Here is a 20,528-nt window from a genome sequence, read left to right on the forward strand (position 1 = left end):
TCAAGACACTGTAGCTTATCTCCTGCTCTCCTGGGTGAGTAGAATATGAAGGGTGGGGGAGGGGAGAGGAGGATGAAGACAGCAGCCTTAAGTAGTCCAGTAGACGTGGCACCCAGCGGTGACTTGGTGTTATCTCTTAGCCGAGGTCATCCAGGATGTGTTTTCTGAAATTCAGGAAACAGAGGAAAGAAAGTTTTAACATTGTGTAAACATTGGCACCCCCAAAACCTCCTGCTCCCAGAGAGGGAGATAAGGTAGGCAAAAGGGCTGGGAGGAATGTTTATTTGTTCTGCCGGGCTGTGGATCCAAGCATGCTGGAAATCTTTGGCGGTGCCCGGTCCAGTTTAGAAAATGTGAAGGCATCACTCAGCATCGAGCTCCAGAGGCCTCACAAAAGAGCCGTCTTACACTGACAATCAGTAAATGAAGGAAGACCCGAGATCGACCTTTCTTTGATGGGACTGAGGCTATCTCAGTGGGTTCTGTGCCTTTCTTCTTAAAAAACAAAAAAACAAGGGGGGGGGGGAAGGAAAGAAAGAAAGAAAAAAAAGTGTTTCTGGACTTTTGAAGAAGGGAGCTCTGGTTGGGTTTTTGACAGCCCGTGGCAATGTTGATGCGAGGAAATAGCTTTCCCAGCTGATAACATCTTAAACCAAGTTTCTTCACAAGTTGAACCTTTAGCCCTCATTATCAGTCAGAGCATATCTTTGTAATTTGTGTGTGCAGAGGGGAAATACAACCCCAACACGGGACAGCTATGTATATAAAAAGTGTTAGGAGCAGCATTTCCCCCATAATGACAGTGTTGCTTCTGTGGTGGTCGGGAGGGTAGGAAGGTGGAAAGTTCGGAAAGGAATGCAATTCAGGGACCCTGGTCTTTTGAAATTGCAAGAATGGTAGCAGGAATCTTTTTTTTTTTAAATGAATTAAGTAGAGGGATTACCAGCCATATTTGTCGAACGCCATCTTGTTTCCTTAGAGAAAGTTCTGTGGTTTGTAAGAAGGATAGATTAAGTCTGAGTTTTGGAGTTACAGTCTGAAGCTGTTACTCCATATCATAGAGGAACCAAAAGAATTAAAGGCTTACATAGAATTGTTAGTAAAGAGTAAATGGTGTCATTCTCCTTTTATGTCTCAGAGTGATTTCTCTCTGAAAACCTTACATGCAGCAAATTCTACATATTACACATACGTTCATACATGCTTTCTTCATGATATAGTACAATTAGGACATACTGAAAGTCATTGAATGTAACAATATATCCAATAAGAATTAGATGAATTGCTTAGTTTTAGTTGAATAAATTCAGAATTGGGAGAATTTTTGTAAGAAAGATGTGAAACTTAAGCCAAAATTCAGGTCTCCTTAGAGTTTTGATTTTTCTTTTTTAATTCTCAACCTTTCTCTGTCTTTCTCTCTAGTTGTGGATTTTTTACTTTTTGTCCATAAAGTTTTGAGCCAAGAGAAATAAAGACACAGGGGAATTCTCAGGGATCCTTAGTATGCTGTGTGTTGCCAGAGTCCAAAGTAGTTTTCTCTACTGCAATAGAGAAAGTGAGACTCCTTCCTTTGGCGTAATTAGGAGGGTATATTTTTAGATGCATGCATCCAAATGAATGTCACCCTTTTAAGTTGTCACCTACCGAGGGCATATTTTTCTTGATGCTATTGCTTAAAAATAGTTTTTACAACTTCATTCTTAGAATTGTCTTCAGGAATAGTTTGAATCAAACCAAAGCTTGTTTCATGTACTATTTTTTGATCTTGAATAATACTCTCTGGCTTGATCTCACCTTATTCACCAAACATGTTCCAACATATTATTTGGCTTCCTTTATTCAAAAGCATCTACCAAGAGTTACTTTCATGGCATGCTGCCATACTAGGTACCTTGGAGAATATTAGGAAATGGATATGAGCCCTGTCTGTTCCCATGGAGCTCACACTCTGGAGGAGGAAACATCTGAATGAATAAGTGTGACATGGTGTGTAAGAAGGGGTGATCAACTCTATTTAATCTGGTGGAAGGATATGGAAGACTTCACAGAGGAGATATTACTTGAGATGTTTCCTGAAGAATGAGTAGTTACTGGCAAGTAACTCAGCAAAAGTGCAAGTAAAAGTACAATATAAAACAACCATGTGTTGTCAGGCAATTATGATTAGTTTTATATGAAATAGAAGATAGCAGGAGATAAAATTTGAGAAGTAAGCAAGAGCTGAATCAAGAAGAATTTTTTTGCCAGACTAAGGAATTTGGGCTCTTTTAAAAAATATATATTGTTTTGTATCTTCCAAATGCCAACAACTGAAGCATATATAAAGGGAGGTGCTCTGGTTTAGGTGGGATTTTGGAGGCCAAAGTTCCTTGTCTCTTTGGTGACCTGGAGATACTTCTTGGAAGCACCAGGGCTTCATGATGAAAGCTTAAAAACCACTACCATAGGTAATGAATTACTTAAAGGAAGTAACATGTGCAGACTTTTTAAAAGAATGCTCTTAAAGCAGAGAAATCATGAAAGAGATGAGATTGAGAGACCACTTTGGAGGCCATTACATGGTCCAGATGACGGAGGTCTGAACTAAGCCTCTGGCAGGGGGGAAAGGATAAGTTTGAGTCATACTGAAGAGAGAGGGATGACAAGATTTAGTATGTAGGTGTAGGGAATGTAGGAAAGGGAAAGGGGGGATACTAGGATGATTGCTAGTGCTCTAGTTTGGGTTGTTGCATTGATAGTGGTGCCAGTCATCACTCTAGAGAAATACAGGAGAAGGAAAGCAAAAATAATCTATTCCAATGTGGACGGGTTAAAGTTGAGATGTTATATTTGAGGTGGCATCTTTAATCTAGTCATTGGCTATATGGGGCCAGAGCTCAGTGGAGAGGTCTGCTTAAAGGTGGAAGTGCAGATGTCATTAGTCTACAGGGACCCTTAAAGCCATTGGAAAGGGGGATCACCTACAGAGAGAACAAGCAGAAGAGATGGGAGGAGAATGAGGGATGTAACCATGGGATAAAATTGAGGGACCTCCCTAGGAGACTAAGCAGGACAGGCCAAGTGTTGAGCAGTGGCCTAGGAGAATTGTCCACTAAGGGAGAAAGGTCAAGTAAAATCAGAACTGATTCTGAAAATAAAACCCACCCTCAAAAGCTAAAGATTTTCTACCAGTAGCGATATGCAAAAGAATATGCCTGTGGCTTCTGGTACATATGGAAGTTTTATGGTTGTAATTGTTATAGTGGTTGCTTCATTTCCTTTAAAAAATTTTCATTTAAAGTAATAAACAGGCTGGGCATGGTGGCTCATGCCTGTAATCCTAGCACTCTAGGGGGCCAAGGTGGGCCAATCGCTAAAGGTCTGGAGTTCGAAACCAGCATGAGCAAGAGCAAGACCCCATCTCTACTAAAAATAGAAAGAAATTAATTGAACAGCTAAAAATGTATAGAAAAATAAATTAGCCGGGCATGGTGGCGCATGCCTGGAGTCCCAGCTACTCGGGAGGCTGAGGCAGAAGGATTGCTTGAGCCTAGGAGTTTGAGGCTGCTGTGAGCTAGGCTGACGCCACGGCACCCTACCCTGGGCAACAGAGTGAGACTCTGTCTCAAAAATAATAATAATAATAATAAAGTAATAAACACTTTTAGGAATCTGTTTGTTAAACTAGCACAACCTAGCACAAGGTAGATTAGCTGAGTTGAAGGTAGAATGAAACAATAATCATCATGGTAGCATACGTACCAGGCAACTAATCCTCACAAGAACCCGTGGAGAGGTTCTTTTACCATCTCCATTTGCAGTTATGGAAAGGACACATGGTTAGGAGGCGACAGCTGGGATTTGAACAGCCAGCGCTCTAAAGAATATGCTTAGTCCTTTCTGAACTGGCCAGCATCTCCATAGATTACTACTGAAAAAGGATTACTGTTGAAATGAAATTTAGCCTCCACAGCATGTTTCCCAAACCTGAGAAGTGTTTTCAAACCTTGTATTTTGAGGAGAGGGCAGGGAAGAGGAGGAAGAATGTGTTTTTGGTAACAGGAGACTTTAAAAATTGGTGCTTGTTTGAAGACAGTTCTATGTCACTGCTAATGGAAAAATGACCTATTAACATTAACTGGGTAAACTCAACCCTTGAGGAGCTGACATTATTGTAAGGAGAAAAATATCACTGTTAATTGCCTTGTAAAAAGAATGCTCTTTTGACACTGTGAAATTTCCTTTTGTGTAATGACTTCTTTTCACCCTAAATTTTATGAAATACTGGATTTTAGGGACTGAATGCTCAGTCCACCCTACCTTTTCTAATATTTAAAAAAATATTTTTGTTACAGAATTTGTTTTGTCATTCATATGTATCTCTCTATATTTTTACTTCTTATTCATTAGATGTGGTTACTAGAAATTTTTTTTCTGCATTCTTTCATGTTTTAAAAATGTGATGGAAATGAAATTTTTAAATTAAATGTTATAAAATTTACATACAATAGATTTGACCATTTTTTGGCATACAGTTTTATGAGTTTTAACATATGTATAAATTCATGTAACCACCACCACAATCAGGATCCAGAATGGTTCTGTCACCCCCAAAATTTCCCTCTTGCTACCCCTTCCCCAACCTAATCTCTAACAACTTCTGATATGTTCTCTGTCCCTGTAGTGTTGCTTGTTCCAGAATGTCAAAGAAATGTCTTCTTTCACTCGGGATGATGCCTTTGAGATGCATCCAAAGTGGTTGCATATATCAATTGCTAATCCCTTTATATTGTTGAGTAGTATTCTGTTGGGTAGATGTTCCAAAAAGTGTTTATCCATTTACCCTCTAAAGAACATTTAGATTATTTCCAATTTTGGAGGGATTATGAATACATCTGCTGATAAATATTTGTGTACATGTTTTCGTTTGAACATAAGTTTTCATTTCTTTAGACAAATCTCTAGAAATGGGATTGTTGGGTCATATGCTAAGTGTATGTTTAACTTTATAAGAAACTGCCAAACTGTTTATCAGAATGGCAATATTTTGCATTCTTACCAGCAATGTATAAACTTTTAAAAATTTGAATGCTATTTTAGATGCTCTTGGATTCAGTTTTAAGGAGATTTCCCATGGTAAAAGGAGGACTTCTAGGTCCTCCATTGCAGCTTCAAAGAGAACTGCTCCTGTTTTATCTACTGTGTATATTGGAGTTCCACGTAAGAATACATTTGGGGAGAAGAGAGGTTTATCTGCAATGTATTTAAAAACCATTGCAGTAGGGCAGTGCATTCACAGTGTAGTATGTGGACCGTGAGCGTTTCCCAGGGTGGTGCTATGGGGTGTTTGGGGACTTTGCACCTGGTAAGGACCACACTGACAAAATGATTCCCTCTTCAGCTCCATTTCAATCCGTGTGATTATGTCAAGAAGGTTTTCATTGAAATCTAACGCACCTTTAGCATTCTCCAGCACTTGTCAATATCTTCGTTTACAAAGAGGGAGCATACTTCGAACCTTCAGCAAGCAAAAAAATCTATCTAGAATGAAATAAAAAAATAGCTTTGTTTGCAGTGTATTTACTTTTATGATTAACTTCTCATTTGTGACAAGTACCACTCGTCTTTCCATTTTTTTTGAAGTAAATTTATATTATATTTTAAAAAATAGATCCATTTAAAGAAAAATTTTAAAAGTTGTATTATGTAGCTTATACACAAAAATGGTAAGATTTATAAGGATGTGCTAGAATGACCAAAGTTTGGGAAACTCTGAACTAGGACATCTGATTATTTGAAGAGACCTTAAAGTGAATTTTTTTGTGAAGAGCTCCTTGGTAAAGCACATAACTATTTCTTAGCTAATCTCTTTTATGAGTTTACTGTTTATATAATAGTAACTTCTTAAAAGAAGACGTCTTCCATCGCTTTTTGTTTTTATAATGCTTTCCAAGTTCCTTCTTTATTCACTGATTTGGAAAATGTTTATTTCAGATTATTAGGTGGGCAATGGGGATACAGTGTTGAACTAAACAGACAACATCCCTTTCCCTTGTGAAATTTACTTTCTTAAATCCTTCTTCCTTCTCCTCAGAAAGGCTGTTCAAGGTCCAAGGAAAACAAGGACCCCTGAATAAAATTTAAATGATATGAAAGGCAAGGAAGAGTTAAATGAATTTCTAAAAACATATCTTTTAATAGATTCAAAGGGGGAAATAATTTTATTTTCATCATATTTTTGGAGCTTTCTAGATATGTACTTTGTCTTCTATTTGATGCATTTTTGAATTTTGGTAAAATAATTTGTACCCACAAACATAGTGATAAACTATATGACTTTTTGATGTTCCTTCCAACTTTAAGTACATGAGGTAGGGTGTCAGAGACAAGGAGCAGTACTGTTGTTAGAATACCCATTGATGCTCAGACCTCTCTGAAATTAGACATCATTTAGATTAGAGGTCATAAATTAGCAGCTGCCTGAGTTCTGTTCAGCCCATTGATGTTTCTTGTTTGGCCCACATGATATTTTAAAAAGTTTAAAAATGAGTTTCCAACATTTACAAAATCAGGAGTTTTAACATTTTAAAAGACCTCCCCCCCAAAAAAAAAACCCACCCAGATTTTTCTTTTTGTTTATTTTGAAAAGTCACGAGTCTGGCACTATTGGGCCAGCTTTTCTGAATGGCAGAGTTGGCTGGAACTGAGTGGTGGCTGCCCTTTTAGATAGAGCGTGTGCTCTCTTTGGGTAACCTCTGCTTTACTCATTCATGTTCTTTGCCTGGCCCTGGTGAGTATTTGAATTCACAACCCCTGGATCCTGGATTTCATGCCTGGGATTCCCTAGAGAAGCTGAGCATTCCTCCCTGTGCTGGAGGGCTGAAAATTTTGCCACAGGAAGCTGATTGAGTGTCCAACTGGGTGTATCTTCTAGCGTAGTGGGTACAGTGCTGGACCTAGGAGGCAGAGATGAGGGTCCTCTCCCTGCCTAGTGCCAGTCAGCTCATTTTGGTTCCTTCACAGCGGAGATACTATTTTCTGCCTTGTCTGTTTGTACCAGTTAGGGTTTTTGATAAACAGCACAGACAGCTTCTAGTGAATTTAAATAAAATGAGACTTGATTGAAAGGATGTTAGATAACCGAAACTATAATGAGTATGATCTGGGCTCAGAAAGTTCAGGAAACTAGGAATACTTTGAGGACCATAGGTGGTACGAACTAAGGAAATTGATAAGTTGCCTCCAAATTTTTCCCCTTTCTTTGTCTTTCCTCTCAAGAATTTAAAGTCTTGGAAAAGAGAATCAAGTAGGCCTGGCCCACATCCTTGATAGGGGAGGCAAGACACTGGTTGACAGTCCTTCTAAGACTACGTGCAATAAAACAAGACTTCCCCAAGAGGAGAACTGGATGCTGTTGTCAGACAAAGGGGGATGGGGGTGGATGTAGGCACCAGAAACAGCAAATGCTCCCTATACCTCTTCTCAAGGTTGTCATGAAGATATTAACTATGCACTGTAAAATGCTGTAGAGGATTAAGGAAGTAGTATTTCAAGTTACAGGAGAATCATATTATGAGTGTGCTTTTTAAGTAAACAAATCTATTGGCACCGGTTAAATAAGGAATATATTGAGTGACTAGAACACAGAAAGTGACAATTTCATTCCTTTTAGCAATTGCCTTGGTTATAAAATCTCCAAAGAAGCTACACTAACTTTAAATTAAAAACAACATTTATAAAATCTAAAGATTTTCATTGAGATATTCATTCATAGAAATGTTCTTTCTGATTTTTGGACTTCTTGGTTTTTTTTCGTTGTAAGCTCTTGATTTGCAGCAGGCAAGGAAAATGAGTAAATCTTCCCCACCTCCTCCCCCCCCAAAAATTGCCAGCACGGGTAGAAATTGAAAGTAATGATTCAAATAAGAGAGGCAGTGCAGAAAGCCTCAGCTGGGTGGCAGGAAACAGAGCAGAAGTCAGGAGACTGTTCTTTTTTTAAAAAGGCAAAACAGCTCACAGTGAAGTGTACGTGGAAATCATTTCTAATAATAGCTCATGGTAGGCAATGCGCAGGAAAAAAATTGTTGGTGTGCTGAGAAAATTAGAGTAAGAATGCACAGTATCTTGATGTGTTACTTAAGGCAATGGAGCTTTAGAGTTTACCTTATGTGCCATGTACATTGATTAAATACAAAATATATGCTGGCCATTTTTGACCATCATTTACCGTATTGATTTGTTAGCAGGGGAACTGTAATAAAAAAGCCATTGATTTACTGTCCTTATTTGCTTATGGGCTTTTTTTATTATTAATTTTTCACTTTTTCTTTCTCTCTCTCTCTTTTTTTTTTTTTTGGCTCATTTCTTGTAGACAAATGCTGTGCTTCGTGAAGTTAAAAGAGAGGGGCTCCCTGTGGAACAAAGGAATGAAATCTTGACTGCCATCCTCGCCTCGCTCACCACACGCCAGAACTTGCGGAGGGAATGGCATGCCAGGTTAGTTCCGTTATGAAGCGGGGTTTGTGGTCTCTGACAAACTAGAGCTATATTTGGCTAAACCCTTCCTTACGGCTGGTCTCATCTCTCCCGTTTGAGGGGCCATGAAAAATAAGTTTAAGATGCTTTCAGCTAAAGTTAGCTTTCCTGCCCATGGTACCTACACTGATTGTAATGATCCATGACATCATCTGTATGTTTCTATTAATTTATTCCCGTGGGTAACATTTAGCAAAAATGTTTGCATCTTGAGAATATTGTAATATTAATATAAGTACCTGATGTTGAAGAACCCATCCTAATCAACAGGCTAAAGGACTAGCATTGCTATGTAGTTAGGGCAGATGTCTGGGAAATTCATATAGTGCTCTTATGCCACCCGACGTGGGGCAGGTTACCTGAAAGTCCCATCATATGTCACTTAACAATAGGGATATATTCTGAGAAATGCATCATCAGGCAATTTCGTTGTTGCATGAACATCATAGAGTGTACTTACACAAACTAGATGGTGTTTCCCTGTACATGCCTAGGCTATGTGATAAAGCCTAGTGCTCCTAGGCTACAAGCATGTACAGCATATCACCGTACTGAATCCTGTAGGCAGTTGTAACACAATGGTAAGTATTTGTGCATCTAAACATATCCAAACACAGAAAAAGTACAGCAAGATATGGCATTATCATATGGGATAGGACTATTGTCATGTATGTGATTCACTGTTGGCTGAAACGTTGTTATGTGGCACATGACTATGGTTTATTTATCAACCCCAGTTTTAGAACTGAACAAGTAGGAATTACTTTTGCTTCAATCTACTTTCTTTGCACATGGTCTTACCTGTGGTTAGAAAGCTGTTAACTGTTGGAAAGTTTCTATAAATTATCAGCTTTTACAGAATTGATACTTGCAGAGTAAATATCATGTTATCCTATTTTTTTAAAAAAAAGCAGTTGATATGTAAAAGACTGGAACTAGTTCCTACAAATGTTGGGGTTATCCTGTAGTTATCCTTGTAGTTTGCAAAACTTATTGAATTATCATCTGTTTCGAAGCAAGAGGGAGAGGGATTGGGAAGATTGTGCTTTTGTTTTGCCCCAGAGTCCTACTTGATGCTTAAACATTCTGTGTGCTTAGGAATCAAGAACATTTATTGATAGCCATAATATTCTCCAAATGACTTCATGCAACAGAATTTACATTAATTGATAGCTTTACTAGTAATAATTATCATAAAAATAGATTTATTCTAAGACTGAAGATGCACATTTTCCAAGAAAGGAGATACTACGAAGTATTGATTCTCATTGGATATCAGAAAGCTGCCTTTTCAAATATGTGTATTATCTCTAAATTCAAACTTGCGTTTAAACAATAATTTTTAAATTCCCAGTGATATCCATGACCTCCTTTTTGATAGTGTGCTCAGAGTAAATGACAGACAGTTTTAACTACAGCAATGACTAAATGATTTCCAATTTAACTTTCAATAATTAGTTTTTAAATTATCTTTGTATTACAAGTTTAAGTGTGTTCATTCCCGTCTGCATATTTTATTAAATAATGGATTATCAGTGTGGGGACATCTAAGAGGTTTCTTCTCTTCTGTTTGATGTTTTATTTCTTTCCTCAGGATGGTTCTTATTAAATAGGAAAGGGAGGAAGAAAGAATTCCCCTGTAATCTCTCCCCTAGCCCCCTTCCCCCCAAAGACAGAGAGAGCACCAATGTTGAGAATGGATGTCTTTTGTTGAGTGCATTTGGTTTGTTAACAATAATTTCCTAATACACCAAATCGTCAGACAACATGGCCAAAGTGGCCTGTTTAAAAGGAGTCTGATTTCAGCATTTCTGGCCTTTACTGCTAACAATTTAATCAGGAGCTGGAGCCAGTGTTGAAGTTGATGTAGTCTAGCATCTGAAACAAGAATTCTCAAGTCCTTTGTGTTAGGGGAGGAGGCAAGAAAGAGCTTAGCAGCTGACACTGTGCAGACCTCCTTAAAACTAAACACCTGAAAGAGAATTTCAAGAGGCTGGTGTCTTGAGAGCTCAGAAGGAAAAGTGTCCTCAGAGTATTAAATAACCATAATCCTTCCCCCCACCCCTTCTCCACCCCCATTTGATGTTTCCCATGCTGGTGACCTATCTAAAAGGCTCGTCCATATGATCTGTATAAACAGACGGTTACCATGCACCTTTCTTTTCCTCATCAAAGCGTCATCTGGCCGTCTGGAACCAGGCATTGCCTCGAGTAGCCATCAGGCATGTGGTGGTGAAAGTTAGAAAACATCCACTGCGGTGCTCACTGAGCTGCCTGTGTTTCAGAGATTGGCCTATTGTGTACTTTGGAATTACATGAGGAAAAATGTGCTTTGACAGAAAATAATTAGCACTCACCAAAGGCCAAGCAATAGGTTACAGTATTTTACTTCCATCAAAGCTATCAGGGGATCAGTTAGATTAGATAATAGAAATTTTTTTCCTCTGAAAGTTAAGTACAGATGACTCTAATTACCTTATATTGCACGTTAGAGAATGCATTATGAATTGTACAACTTCAAGAAATTCAGGTCAGCTGAGACCGCAGCTGGCAGTGACTTTAGTATAAGCCTTTCGTAATAAAGGTTTATGCCCCCCTCTTCAGCAGGTTCGTTTGTGATCATATTAGGGAGAATATTTTAAGTGAAACTTGTGATTTGGTTATAAAATATTTGTACCTCTCTCAGGTCGAAAGCTAGCCCATTGTTTGGGGCTCACTGAAGTCTTTTAAACTGGAAGCATATGTTCCTTGTAATTTAGCTTTTTGAACAAAGTGTCAATTCTGCATGACTTGGGTAACCGAGTCTGTCACAGTGTCACACATCCCTGCAATTCTAGAGGCACATCTGAGTGCTGTGGGTTTCCTTCCCCAAGCTCGGTAATCCCATAAACAACCCTCTCCAAATAGGCTTATTAGGGCTGTCTATTCACTTCCCCAGAGTTGAATGATCCAAAGTACATCAGGAGGAGCTGTGTGAATGCAGGGTAAGTGTTAACAGAAGTGGTACAGAATTTCTGAAGATTTGGCTTTGTTTATACAGTCCGCTCCGCCTGATGGACAGCTTGTTATAGCTTTTAAAGAACTGGGCAAGCCCTCTGATCTCACCCCTTCTTGACCTCCGCAGCCCAAAGGTCAGTCTGCAGCTAATAAACTCTGAGGTTCTTAGGGTCTACTGTAGGAAAAGGCAGAAAAAGAGCAGCTGCAAGGATTGGGTGTCCCAGGATAGGCTGCTTTAGGGTCACTCTCTGATAATGAAAATGATTACCAAATTATATGGAAGTTTAACCGCAATAGTGAGTGAGAGGAGGGTGGAGCCCAGCGTATTAGGTTTGATAAATGAACTGTGAAGAGGCCCATCTGGCTCTCAACATCTTTTCTCCCCCTCTTTCCCTACCAAGGGGAAACATTTTAAAATAACAGCAGTACATATAGACTCAATGACCCATGCAAGGAGCTGGAATGGATTAAGATTTAATGGTGACAGTGGAAGAAATTATCATTTGAAAAGTACACCAAAGAAAAGGTACAGTTCAATGTCCATGCCAGAGTTGTTTTTCTAAATAAAATGTAATAAAAATCAGTGCCTTGTTTATCTTATACAAATCCTCAGCGTCTTTCCTAGATTGCTGAAAATTTTGACGGTGTTGTTCATTATGGAATAATTACTCATAGCTTCATGAATGGAATGGGCTTCTTTTGCCTTGAACATGTGACAATGAGAATCAAACATTTTGTTCTGCCTGCTTGCTCAGTTTCAATAATGTAGATTAATCAAGTATTAGAGAAAATGCTTTACAAAAAAACAAATTGGTGTCCGTTCCAACATCAGACCACTGATTATTATGGATTTTTTGATGCTTATAATATATGTGTGACTCTTGAACAGTGTTTTATTCCTACTTTGACCTGGCAGTTTCTCTGTAAAAATAAGAAGAAATCACTTAATGTTAATTGAGTAGCTATGTTTGCTTGTTTCTTTATTCCTTTTTTCAAAGAAACATCATTGCAATGCTAATTGGCGCCGACAATGGGTAGACCACTGTCAGCTATGTGTCTGCTTACTGTTAATTGGTAAAGGTGATCTCTTCAAAGCTCTCCCCAGTTTCTCATGAACATGGAGTGTCTTAACTTCAGACCACTGACCCTGGAGGCCACAAAGCTCTATACTTTTCTATAGAGATGACTGGCGCATGCCACGATGCTATTTTCCGAAACGAGAATGATTCTATGCAGTAAGCATCTTTTTGTATATTTTGTATACCCACTGCATACAAAATACCACATGAGATGCTGTACATACTATAGAGCATGCTAAGCAGCCAATTTAAGGGTTTATCTGGGGATAGGAATGCAGAAAGTTCCTAGAAAGAGCCTGTGGAAGGCAGTGAAAAGGAAACTGGTGGAGCCATTGCCGCCACAAGACAGTGGCAAGCTGCTCTGACCCACTCAGGAAAGTATTTGATTGCAGATGTCTGTGGGAGACTAGAATTGTTGTGGTATTGAAACCCCTTATATTGAACTGCATTTTCTACATAATACACGCCTCACCCAGACAATAATTATATTAAAAATGGAAACAAAAGCCTTCTAAACGTTACCCAAAGTTAGCATATTTTTCATTTCAGGTTTTGACTTTTGACTATGTGTGTCTGCGGGGATTTAGAGTGGGCAGAAAGCTTGGTAAAGGATAACACAGGGAGGTGAAGAACACTTTATGAGAGTTAACTGCGATTTTTAACTTTAAGGCCGTGATTCTAAATTTTTGCTAAGTCAGGTGTAAATGCAAAAAATAAGACAAAAACAAAGCCATTAGGGTTTTTTAAAATTTGAGGTATAATTCACATAACATAAAATTTCAAATAACATAAAATCCATCATTTTAAAGCATATAATTAAGTTTTTTCGTGTATATATACAAGATTGTATAACTATTACCACCATCCAATTCCAGAACAGTTCGAGGACCCCAAAGTGAACCCCTGTATTTGTTAACAGCCACTCTCAATTTTCCCTTCTCCCCATAGTCCTAGCAACCATTAATGTACTTTCTGTCTCTGTAGAGTTTCCTACTCTGAACATTTGTTATAAATGGAATCATACAATATGTGGCCTTTTGTGTCTGGCTTCTTTCATTTAGCATGCTGATTTCAGGGTTCATCCATGTTATACCATGTAAGTACTTCATTCCTTTTTATTGCTAAATAATGCTCCATTGTGTGTTATGTGCCATGTTTTATTTATTCAGCAATCAATTGATAGACCTTTGGGTTGTTTCCACTTTTGGCTTTATCTACTTTATGGATAATGTTGCTGTGAACATTCATATACACGTTTTTGAGTGACATGTTTTCAATTTTCTTGGATGCACACCTAGGAATGTAATTGCTGGGTCATGTGGTAACTCTGTGTCCAACTTTGAAGGAACTGCCAGACTTTTTCACATCTGCTACACCATTTTATATTCCCACCAGTAGTGCACAAAGGTTCCAGTGTTGCCCATGTCCTTGTCAATGCCTGTTATTTTCATGTTTTTATTATTATAGACATTCTAGTATGTTGTGGCTTTGATTTGCATTTCCCCAGTGACTAATGGTGTCAAGCATTATAAGCTCAACACCATTAGTCACTGGGGAAATGCATGTACATCTTTTCATGTGCTTATTGAAATCCATTGGTTTTTTTTTTAATAGGACAGTTTTAAACATGGCAGACTTAAGGACTCATGCTTCTTGTCAGTGGTAAAGAGCTCACAACCTGTTAGGGGTATTTGGCTTGTTGAAGAGGTGGGGTTTCAAATGGGGCTGTCATTAAATTGCAGCAGTGTTCATTTCCCTGTTACCTCAAGTAGGCCTTGTCCTGTGTTTATTTGCATGTGTCCCAGCTTATTTGTTTCTGGAGACTCCCTACTTATTCCTTCTTCCGTTCTCTTACATTTCTTTCATTACAGGATCTCTGAGCATTACACACTGGATAGGAATGATCAGATGGAAGCTCTGTTCATTTATAGCTCTTCCACTTGTAGGCTCAAATAGGACTCACTGTACTTACATAGCAGACAACCTCATTTGGGTGTAAGGAGTCTTAAAATGGTACTGAGACTAGTTTCAAAAAATGTTTACAGCAGTTTCTTAGAAAAGTTTTTAGAACTATACTTACATCAACATCTCTAATCATCAGGGAAATGCAAATCAAAACCACAATGAGATATCACTTAACTCCAGTGAGAATTGCCTTTATCAAAAAGTCCCCAAACAACAAATGCTGACGTGGATGTGGAGAGAGAGGAGCACTCCTACACTGCTGGTGGGACTGCAAACTAGTTCAGCCTCTATGGAAAGCAATATGGAGATACCTCAAAGCGATACAAGTAGATCTATCATTTGATCCAGCAATTCCACAACTGGGCATCTACCCAAAAGATCAAAAGTCACTTTATGAAAAAGACACCTGCACTTGAATGTTTATAGCAGCACAATTCACAATTGCAAAGCTGTGGAAACAACCCAAGTGCCCATCAATTCATGAGTGGATTAATAAAATGTGATATATGTATACCATGGAATACTACTCAGCTTTAAGAAACAATAGTGATATAGCACCTCTTGTATATTCCTGGATAGAGCTGGAACCCATTCTACTAAGTGAAGTATCTCAAGAATGGAAAAACCAGCACCACATGTACTCACCAGCAAATTGGTATTAATGGATCAACACCTAAGTGGACATATAGGAGTAACATTTATCGGGTGTCGGGAGGGTGGGAAGGGGGAGGAGGGGATGGGTATATATAACCACAACGAGTAAGATGTGCAACGTTTGGGGGTATGGACACACTTGAAGCTCTTACTTGAGGGGGGAGGGGGGCATGGGCAATATATGCAACCTTAACACTTGTACCCCCATAATATGCTAAAATAAAAAAAAAATTTTTTTAAAGTAGCTCTGTTAAGACCTAGATAGTTTTATATACTTATCTTCCTCATATTGGACTTTGACCACTCAAAAAACTACCAAGTTAGCGTTTTTTTCTGAGCAAGGAAAACAATTGTCTTATTATTGATCATCTTTTTATTCTCCATGACCCCAGCCACTGCCACTTACCCCTAGAATGGATCCACACGGCACATCTTTGTTAAGGCTCCAAAGTCTGGTTGTTAGAATCTAGAACTTATAATGAATAGGATTCACTTTTCCAAGCTAATCAGCTTTAGAACTTTGATCTGGGCCCAACAAATAAAACACTTTGTGTAAGTTACTTATGTAGACCAGCTCAGATGTGCTAGCTCTAAGACTAGCACATAACAGCTTTCTCCATGGGTATCTGATCTCTCTTGTTGCCTCTTGGCAGTCCTGGATTATACACAAAACTGGCAAGTTGACACAGTTTAGTTTATCAATTAACTATTGTTTATTGAGTGTTTATTATGTGCAAGCAACTGTGCTAGACACTGTGGGGAATGTCAAGTTGAGGGTTATATGTCTCAACTCTATAGTTTAGTATGTAGGGCAGTTAATAACACAATGGCTAGCATGTACATTTTTATTCTTTTTTTGTGTGAGGCACTGTGCAAAACTATAAGATGATTTAGGGATGGGATCTGCCTTCAAGGGAGCTTCAAATATTTTTTAGCAGCTTACAAAAAGAAATAATCAGACATTTATTATTATATATATGCATTTGATTCTGTGTTTACATTTTTGTCTCTCCTATCAGAATGTAAGCTTCATGAAGGCAGGACATCTGTCTGTTTGTTCACCCACTATAAAACCCGTACCCTAGATCTTTGTAACAGTAAGCTAAAAACTGGCCATAAAGAAATTATCTGACCTACATTGTCTGACTGTCGGTCCTAAGACCCCATTCCAATGAGGGTCCTGTCCTACACCCAGAAGGCAAGAAGGCATGCTCAGAGAGCCCAAGTCAGAATCTAGACAGATTGCTGGGTTTCCTCACTCAGTCATACCCTTTTTGTCCAATCATGTTTCTACATGCTGGCTATAGTTTGTTGAAGCTAAGCATAAAAATGGACAATTTCCCCTGTACCTTTGAGTCTTCATTCTGAGGGCTCATACACGTTAAATAAATTTGTATGCCTTCCCTCTTATTAATCAATTTGCCATGTGTCAGCGATTTTTCATCAAACCTTTAGGAGGCCAAGGCCCTTGGTCCCCGCAAGAATGGATGCCCTGTCTGCAGAAGGAGCCTCACTGCCTTGTTCCCCACGTACACCAGCATCTAGAGGAATGCCCGGCACTCAGATTTATTGAGTAGCTGAGTGAGTGAAACAACTTTCCTCCCAACCCATTGCTGTGTTTATAAGTACTTTGTATTCCTTATTAATTTTGAAGAGGAATGATCATCTGCTTGCGATACTGGCCTGTTGCTTTTTTCCCTAACCTTGCCAGGTATGGAAACCTTGACACTAGAAGTCAGGGTAGATCTCTGATATTGGAAGTAAGTATTGGTTGTTCATCTAACCTTGCCAGGAGTGGAAACCTTGAAATTGGAAGTGAGGAATATTCTCCGTTATGCAGTTCTCTAGTGTTTAATCCCAAGATAGCACCCAGGACTTTGTTCCAGCATGAGGGAGGAAGGATGCTATGTGCAGAGGCTGACTCGGGGGTAGTTTAGGAAGAGAACACCATGGGACTGGGCTCAGCCAGGACAAAAAGACGTGGTCTCATCCCTGAGCCAGCCATTCCTGATTCCCTGCCCTTACTAAAAATGGAATAGAGCTGAGTGAGAAGAAGAACTGGGGGAGGGAAAGGAGAGAGTTATAAAGCCCTCTCCAGGGCTTGCCTCTGAATAAAGGGATGGGTTTTAGTCCAGCAGAGGCAAAGCTGAGGCTAATGTGGCTTCAAGTCTGTCTGCAGCTGCTTTTTCCTGGTTATCTGCTGATGTCCTGATGTGGCTTTAATGCTATCAGTGCAGAGATGAGCATTAGGCTTGGTGATTTGGCACTTGGGCCAGAACTTGTTTTTTGCCCTAGGAGTTGTAGTTACAAAAAGTGGAGCCTCTAGCCTTAAAGGTGGGCTATGAGAAGAGGTGGATGCAGTTAGCTGCTGAGACAACCTGTGATCGTTTTAGCTGACCAAGTCAGCTGCTGTCATTCATGCTAGGGAGAATGGCTGCTTACTCTGGCAGAGCTAGTTAGTTGGAACTAGAAGTGGTGGCATCTATTGTTCAGTAGCTGTCCATTGCAACTAGCTGGATTTGTTTGCAGCGTTGTGGAGGGCTTGAGGAATAAAGGAAAGAGATTCAAGGGAGAAGCAGGGAGGCACTGGCCTGCTAATTGCCATCCATGGCTTTCTTTTTTAATGCATCTGTCCCTTTTCCTTTAATAATTACAGTCTCTGCTTTCTGCTGCCCTTAGCAGAAGAATGTCCTTTGTGTCTCTGAACCTGATTACTCCATAAAACCTGATAACTCCATAAAACCTCCTCATAAACGTGTAGGAATTGAAACATTGTATAAATTTAGAGCAAGGATTAAATGAGTCTAGAGATAGGGTTACCTCTTTTCCCGAAGATACAGCAACTTATCTTAAGGAGGTAAGTGTTGTTAATGTTATTACCATTGTTACTGTCATTATTTGAACAGTTTTATGGGGGACAAAAGCCAATTGACTTCTGTGCATCTTATTTATAAAATCAACACATGGATTTTTAGCATGAGCTCCATTTCTGGCAGGTGTCTGTGATTAGTTGCCGGCTGTTTCTTATGCACCGTGCTGCTTAAACTTTTTAAGAAAACACTGATTCATTTATTTATTCGACAAATATTTATTAAGCATCTGTTATTTTCTAAGCACTGTTCCAGGTTCTGGAACAGGTTCATTACAGCTGTGAATCAAACTGTTGAAAGCTCTTTTCTCATAGAACTTGTATTCTAGTGGAATGACAAATAAGAACTGTTTTCCTAAGTGGAACTCTGCAAATTTCTTTTATAAAATGCATCAAGTTGCCATGTCCTGTATACTCAACACTCAATGAACGAAAATAAAATCATTCAGTTGAGATAAAGATATAATTTTCTTTTCTAATCTTCACTATAAAACTTGCATTTCTAGTTGTAGAGGGTTTTATTTGTGAGGTACTCCAGGGTACCAGTAATCTGAGGAACAGCATCTTAGGGGATCCACAATATTAATTTTTCCTTCAGTTATCTGCATCCTAGTGCCCAGTTACTTTTCCAAGAACTGCGTCACTTTAAAGATCTTCACTTTAAGGAAGGTTTAAATTCAGGCCACGTTGTATTGACAAATCTCTCTTATAAGAGATAAGTGGAGATGCCATACCTATCTCATAGGTGATGGGGGGGTTACGTGTGATAATGCACTTAAGCACTTCATAAATGCTTTTGTTGTTGCTGTGAGTGATCTTTCAGTCATGTGTTGGTTCATCAAATATTTATTGAGCACCTACCTGGTACTGGCACCGTCCTAGGCCCTGAGGTTATAGAGATGACTAACACTTGATTAGGGGAAATATATTATAAATATAGAATAACAAATGCTGTGAAAGAGATTGAGTCATGATTCTGTAGAAACCCATGTCCCAGGGAAGAAAGAAACAGGTTCTTCTTAAGTGTTCTTATGTGACTGTCATTATATGCCCAGCCACTGTGAGGAATATTGCTCCATCGCCACATTGTGTTGGCTGCAAGTGGGTAGGTCTCTCTTGTGCAGAGAGAAATCTATATGTCATTAGTGGTCATTGTATAAAACTTACGCTACTTTCACTCCAGAGGGACCTAGTTCTTAATATTGAATGGGGGAAGATTTGTTTTCTTCCAGAGTAAATTTCATTAATATGGCATGGTGGTTGGGAGCATAGATTCTGAGTCAGACTGCCTGGGTTTGGTTCTTGGATCTACTCCTGAAACTCCAGGCAAGTTACAATTATAGATTGTAAGTAACAAGGGGTGGGGAACCTGTGGCCTTAAGACCATATGTGGCCTTCTAGGTCTTTAAGTGCAGCCTTTTGACTGAATCCAAATTTCTCAGAACTAATCCTTCTGTTTATTAAAAGGGGTACAGCAGATAAAGATGAAGCTTTTCTCACCTCCTTTGGTGCTTAAAAAAGAACAATCTTGAAATCAGAAGGCCACCGGTTCCTCACCCCTAGGGGCTGATAATAATAGATCCTACCTACTTCATAGGGTTGATTAAGCGATTCCATGTAAAACACCTAGAGCAATGACCTGGTGTTCATACTAGGTGTTCAGTAAAAATGACCTGTCATCATCGTTTTCAAATAAAACCCAAAAAAGTCCAGAATCAACCCAGCCACCCTCATCCAAACCGGCCTCTCCTTTGAGGGAGTGCCCTGCATAGTAAATATCTCAGCCTCCTCGTAGGGGCCGGACATTGCTAAACTGGTGCGGGGAGGCATGCTAGGCCACGCTCAGCCTGTGCCAGGCCCTGCCTAAGCACCGTCACGCAGAATTGACAGATGGAAGGCCGGACTCCAGTTTGAGTCCTATCACCAGCTGGCTATAGAACTCTGGGCATGTCACAGACACTCTGCACCTTAGCAGCTTTATCTAAAAAAAGAAGTGACTTGATCCAGATAACCCCAAAGGCAGAAGGCATCTTCCGGCTCTGACAAGGTGCAGCTCTCTGAGTGAGATCCCAGGGAGCAGCAGAGGTAAGTGGGATTCCCGAGGGCTCCCACCCTTCTGCTTCCACTTTCTTTGAAATCTGCAGTTGTGCTCATTTTAACCATAATAGCTGCTAACATTGATTGAGAACTCACTAAGTGCCAGACAGGGTTTTAAATGCTTTATATGGTGAGAAAAGAGAGGCAGAAAGAGGCAGAGTAACTTGCCCAAGGCAATCGCTAGTGAGTAGTTGAGATGGAATTTAAGCCAAGATGGCCCAACTTGGCCAAGAGCAATAACAAAGCTTTCATTTTTATCAGCCACTCATATGGTAGACTAAGTACTTTGAGCCTCACATTATAGGGTTTAGAGACTTTCCAGAATCTCCCCCCCTCACCCCCAGTGTGGAGCT

General features: G+C 39.4%; 1 protein-coding gene across 2 annotated transcripts in view; it reads left to right on the forward strand.

Annotated features, from left to right (window-relative positions):
• The window catches only part of FTO (FTO alpha-ketoglutarate dependent dioxygenase), a 365,665-nt gene that overhangs the window by 198,965 nt on the left and 146,172 nt on the right, over positions 1-20,528 (forward strand). For both annotated transcript variants that reach the window (XM_012772616.2, XM_075995647.1), the window contains exon 8: positions 8,351-8,475. In XM_012772616.2, coding sequence (XP_012628070.1) covers positions 8,351-8,475 — 125 coding nt within the window. The remainder of the gene's footprint in view (positions 1-8,350; positions 8,476-20,528) is intronic.

The sequence above is a fragment of the Microcebus murinus genome, chromosome 20 (genome assembly GCF_040939455.1).
Source record: "Microcebus murinus isolate Inina chromosome 20, M.murinus_Inina_mat1.0, whole genome shotgun sequence".
In the NCBI taxonomy this organism is placed as follows: Eukaryota; Metazoa; Chordata; class Mammalia; order Primates; family Cheirogaleidae; genus Microcebus; species Microcebus murinus.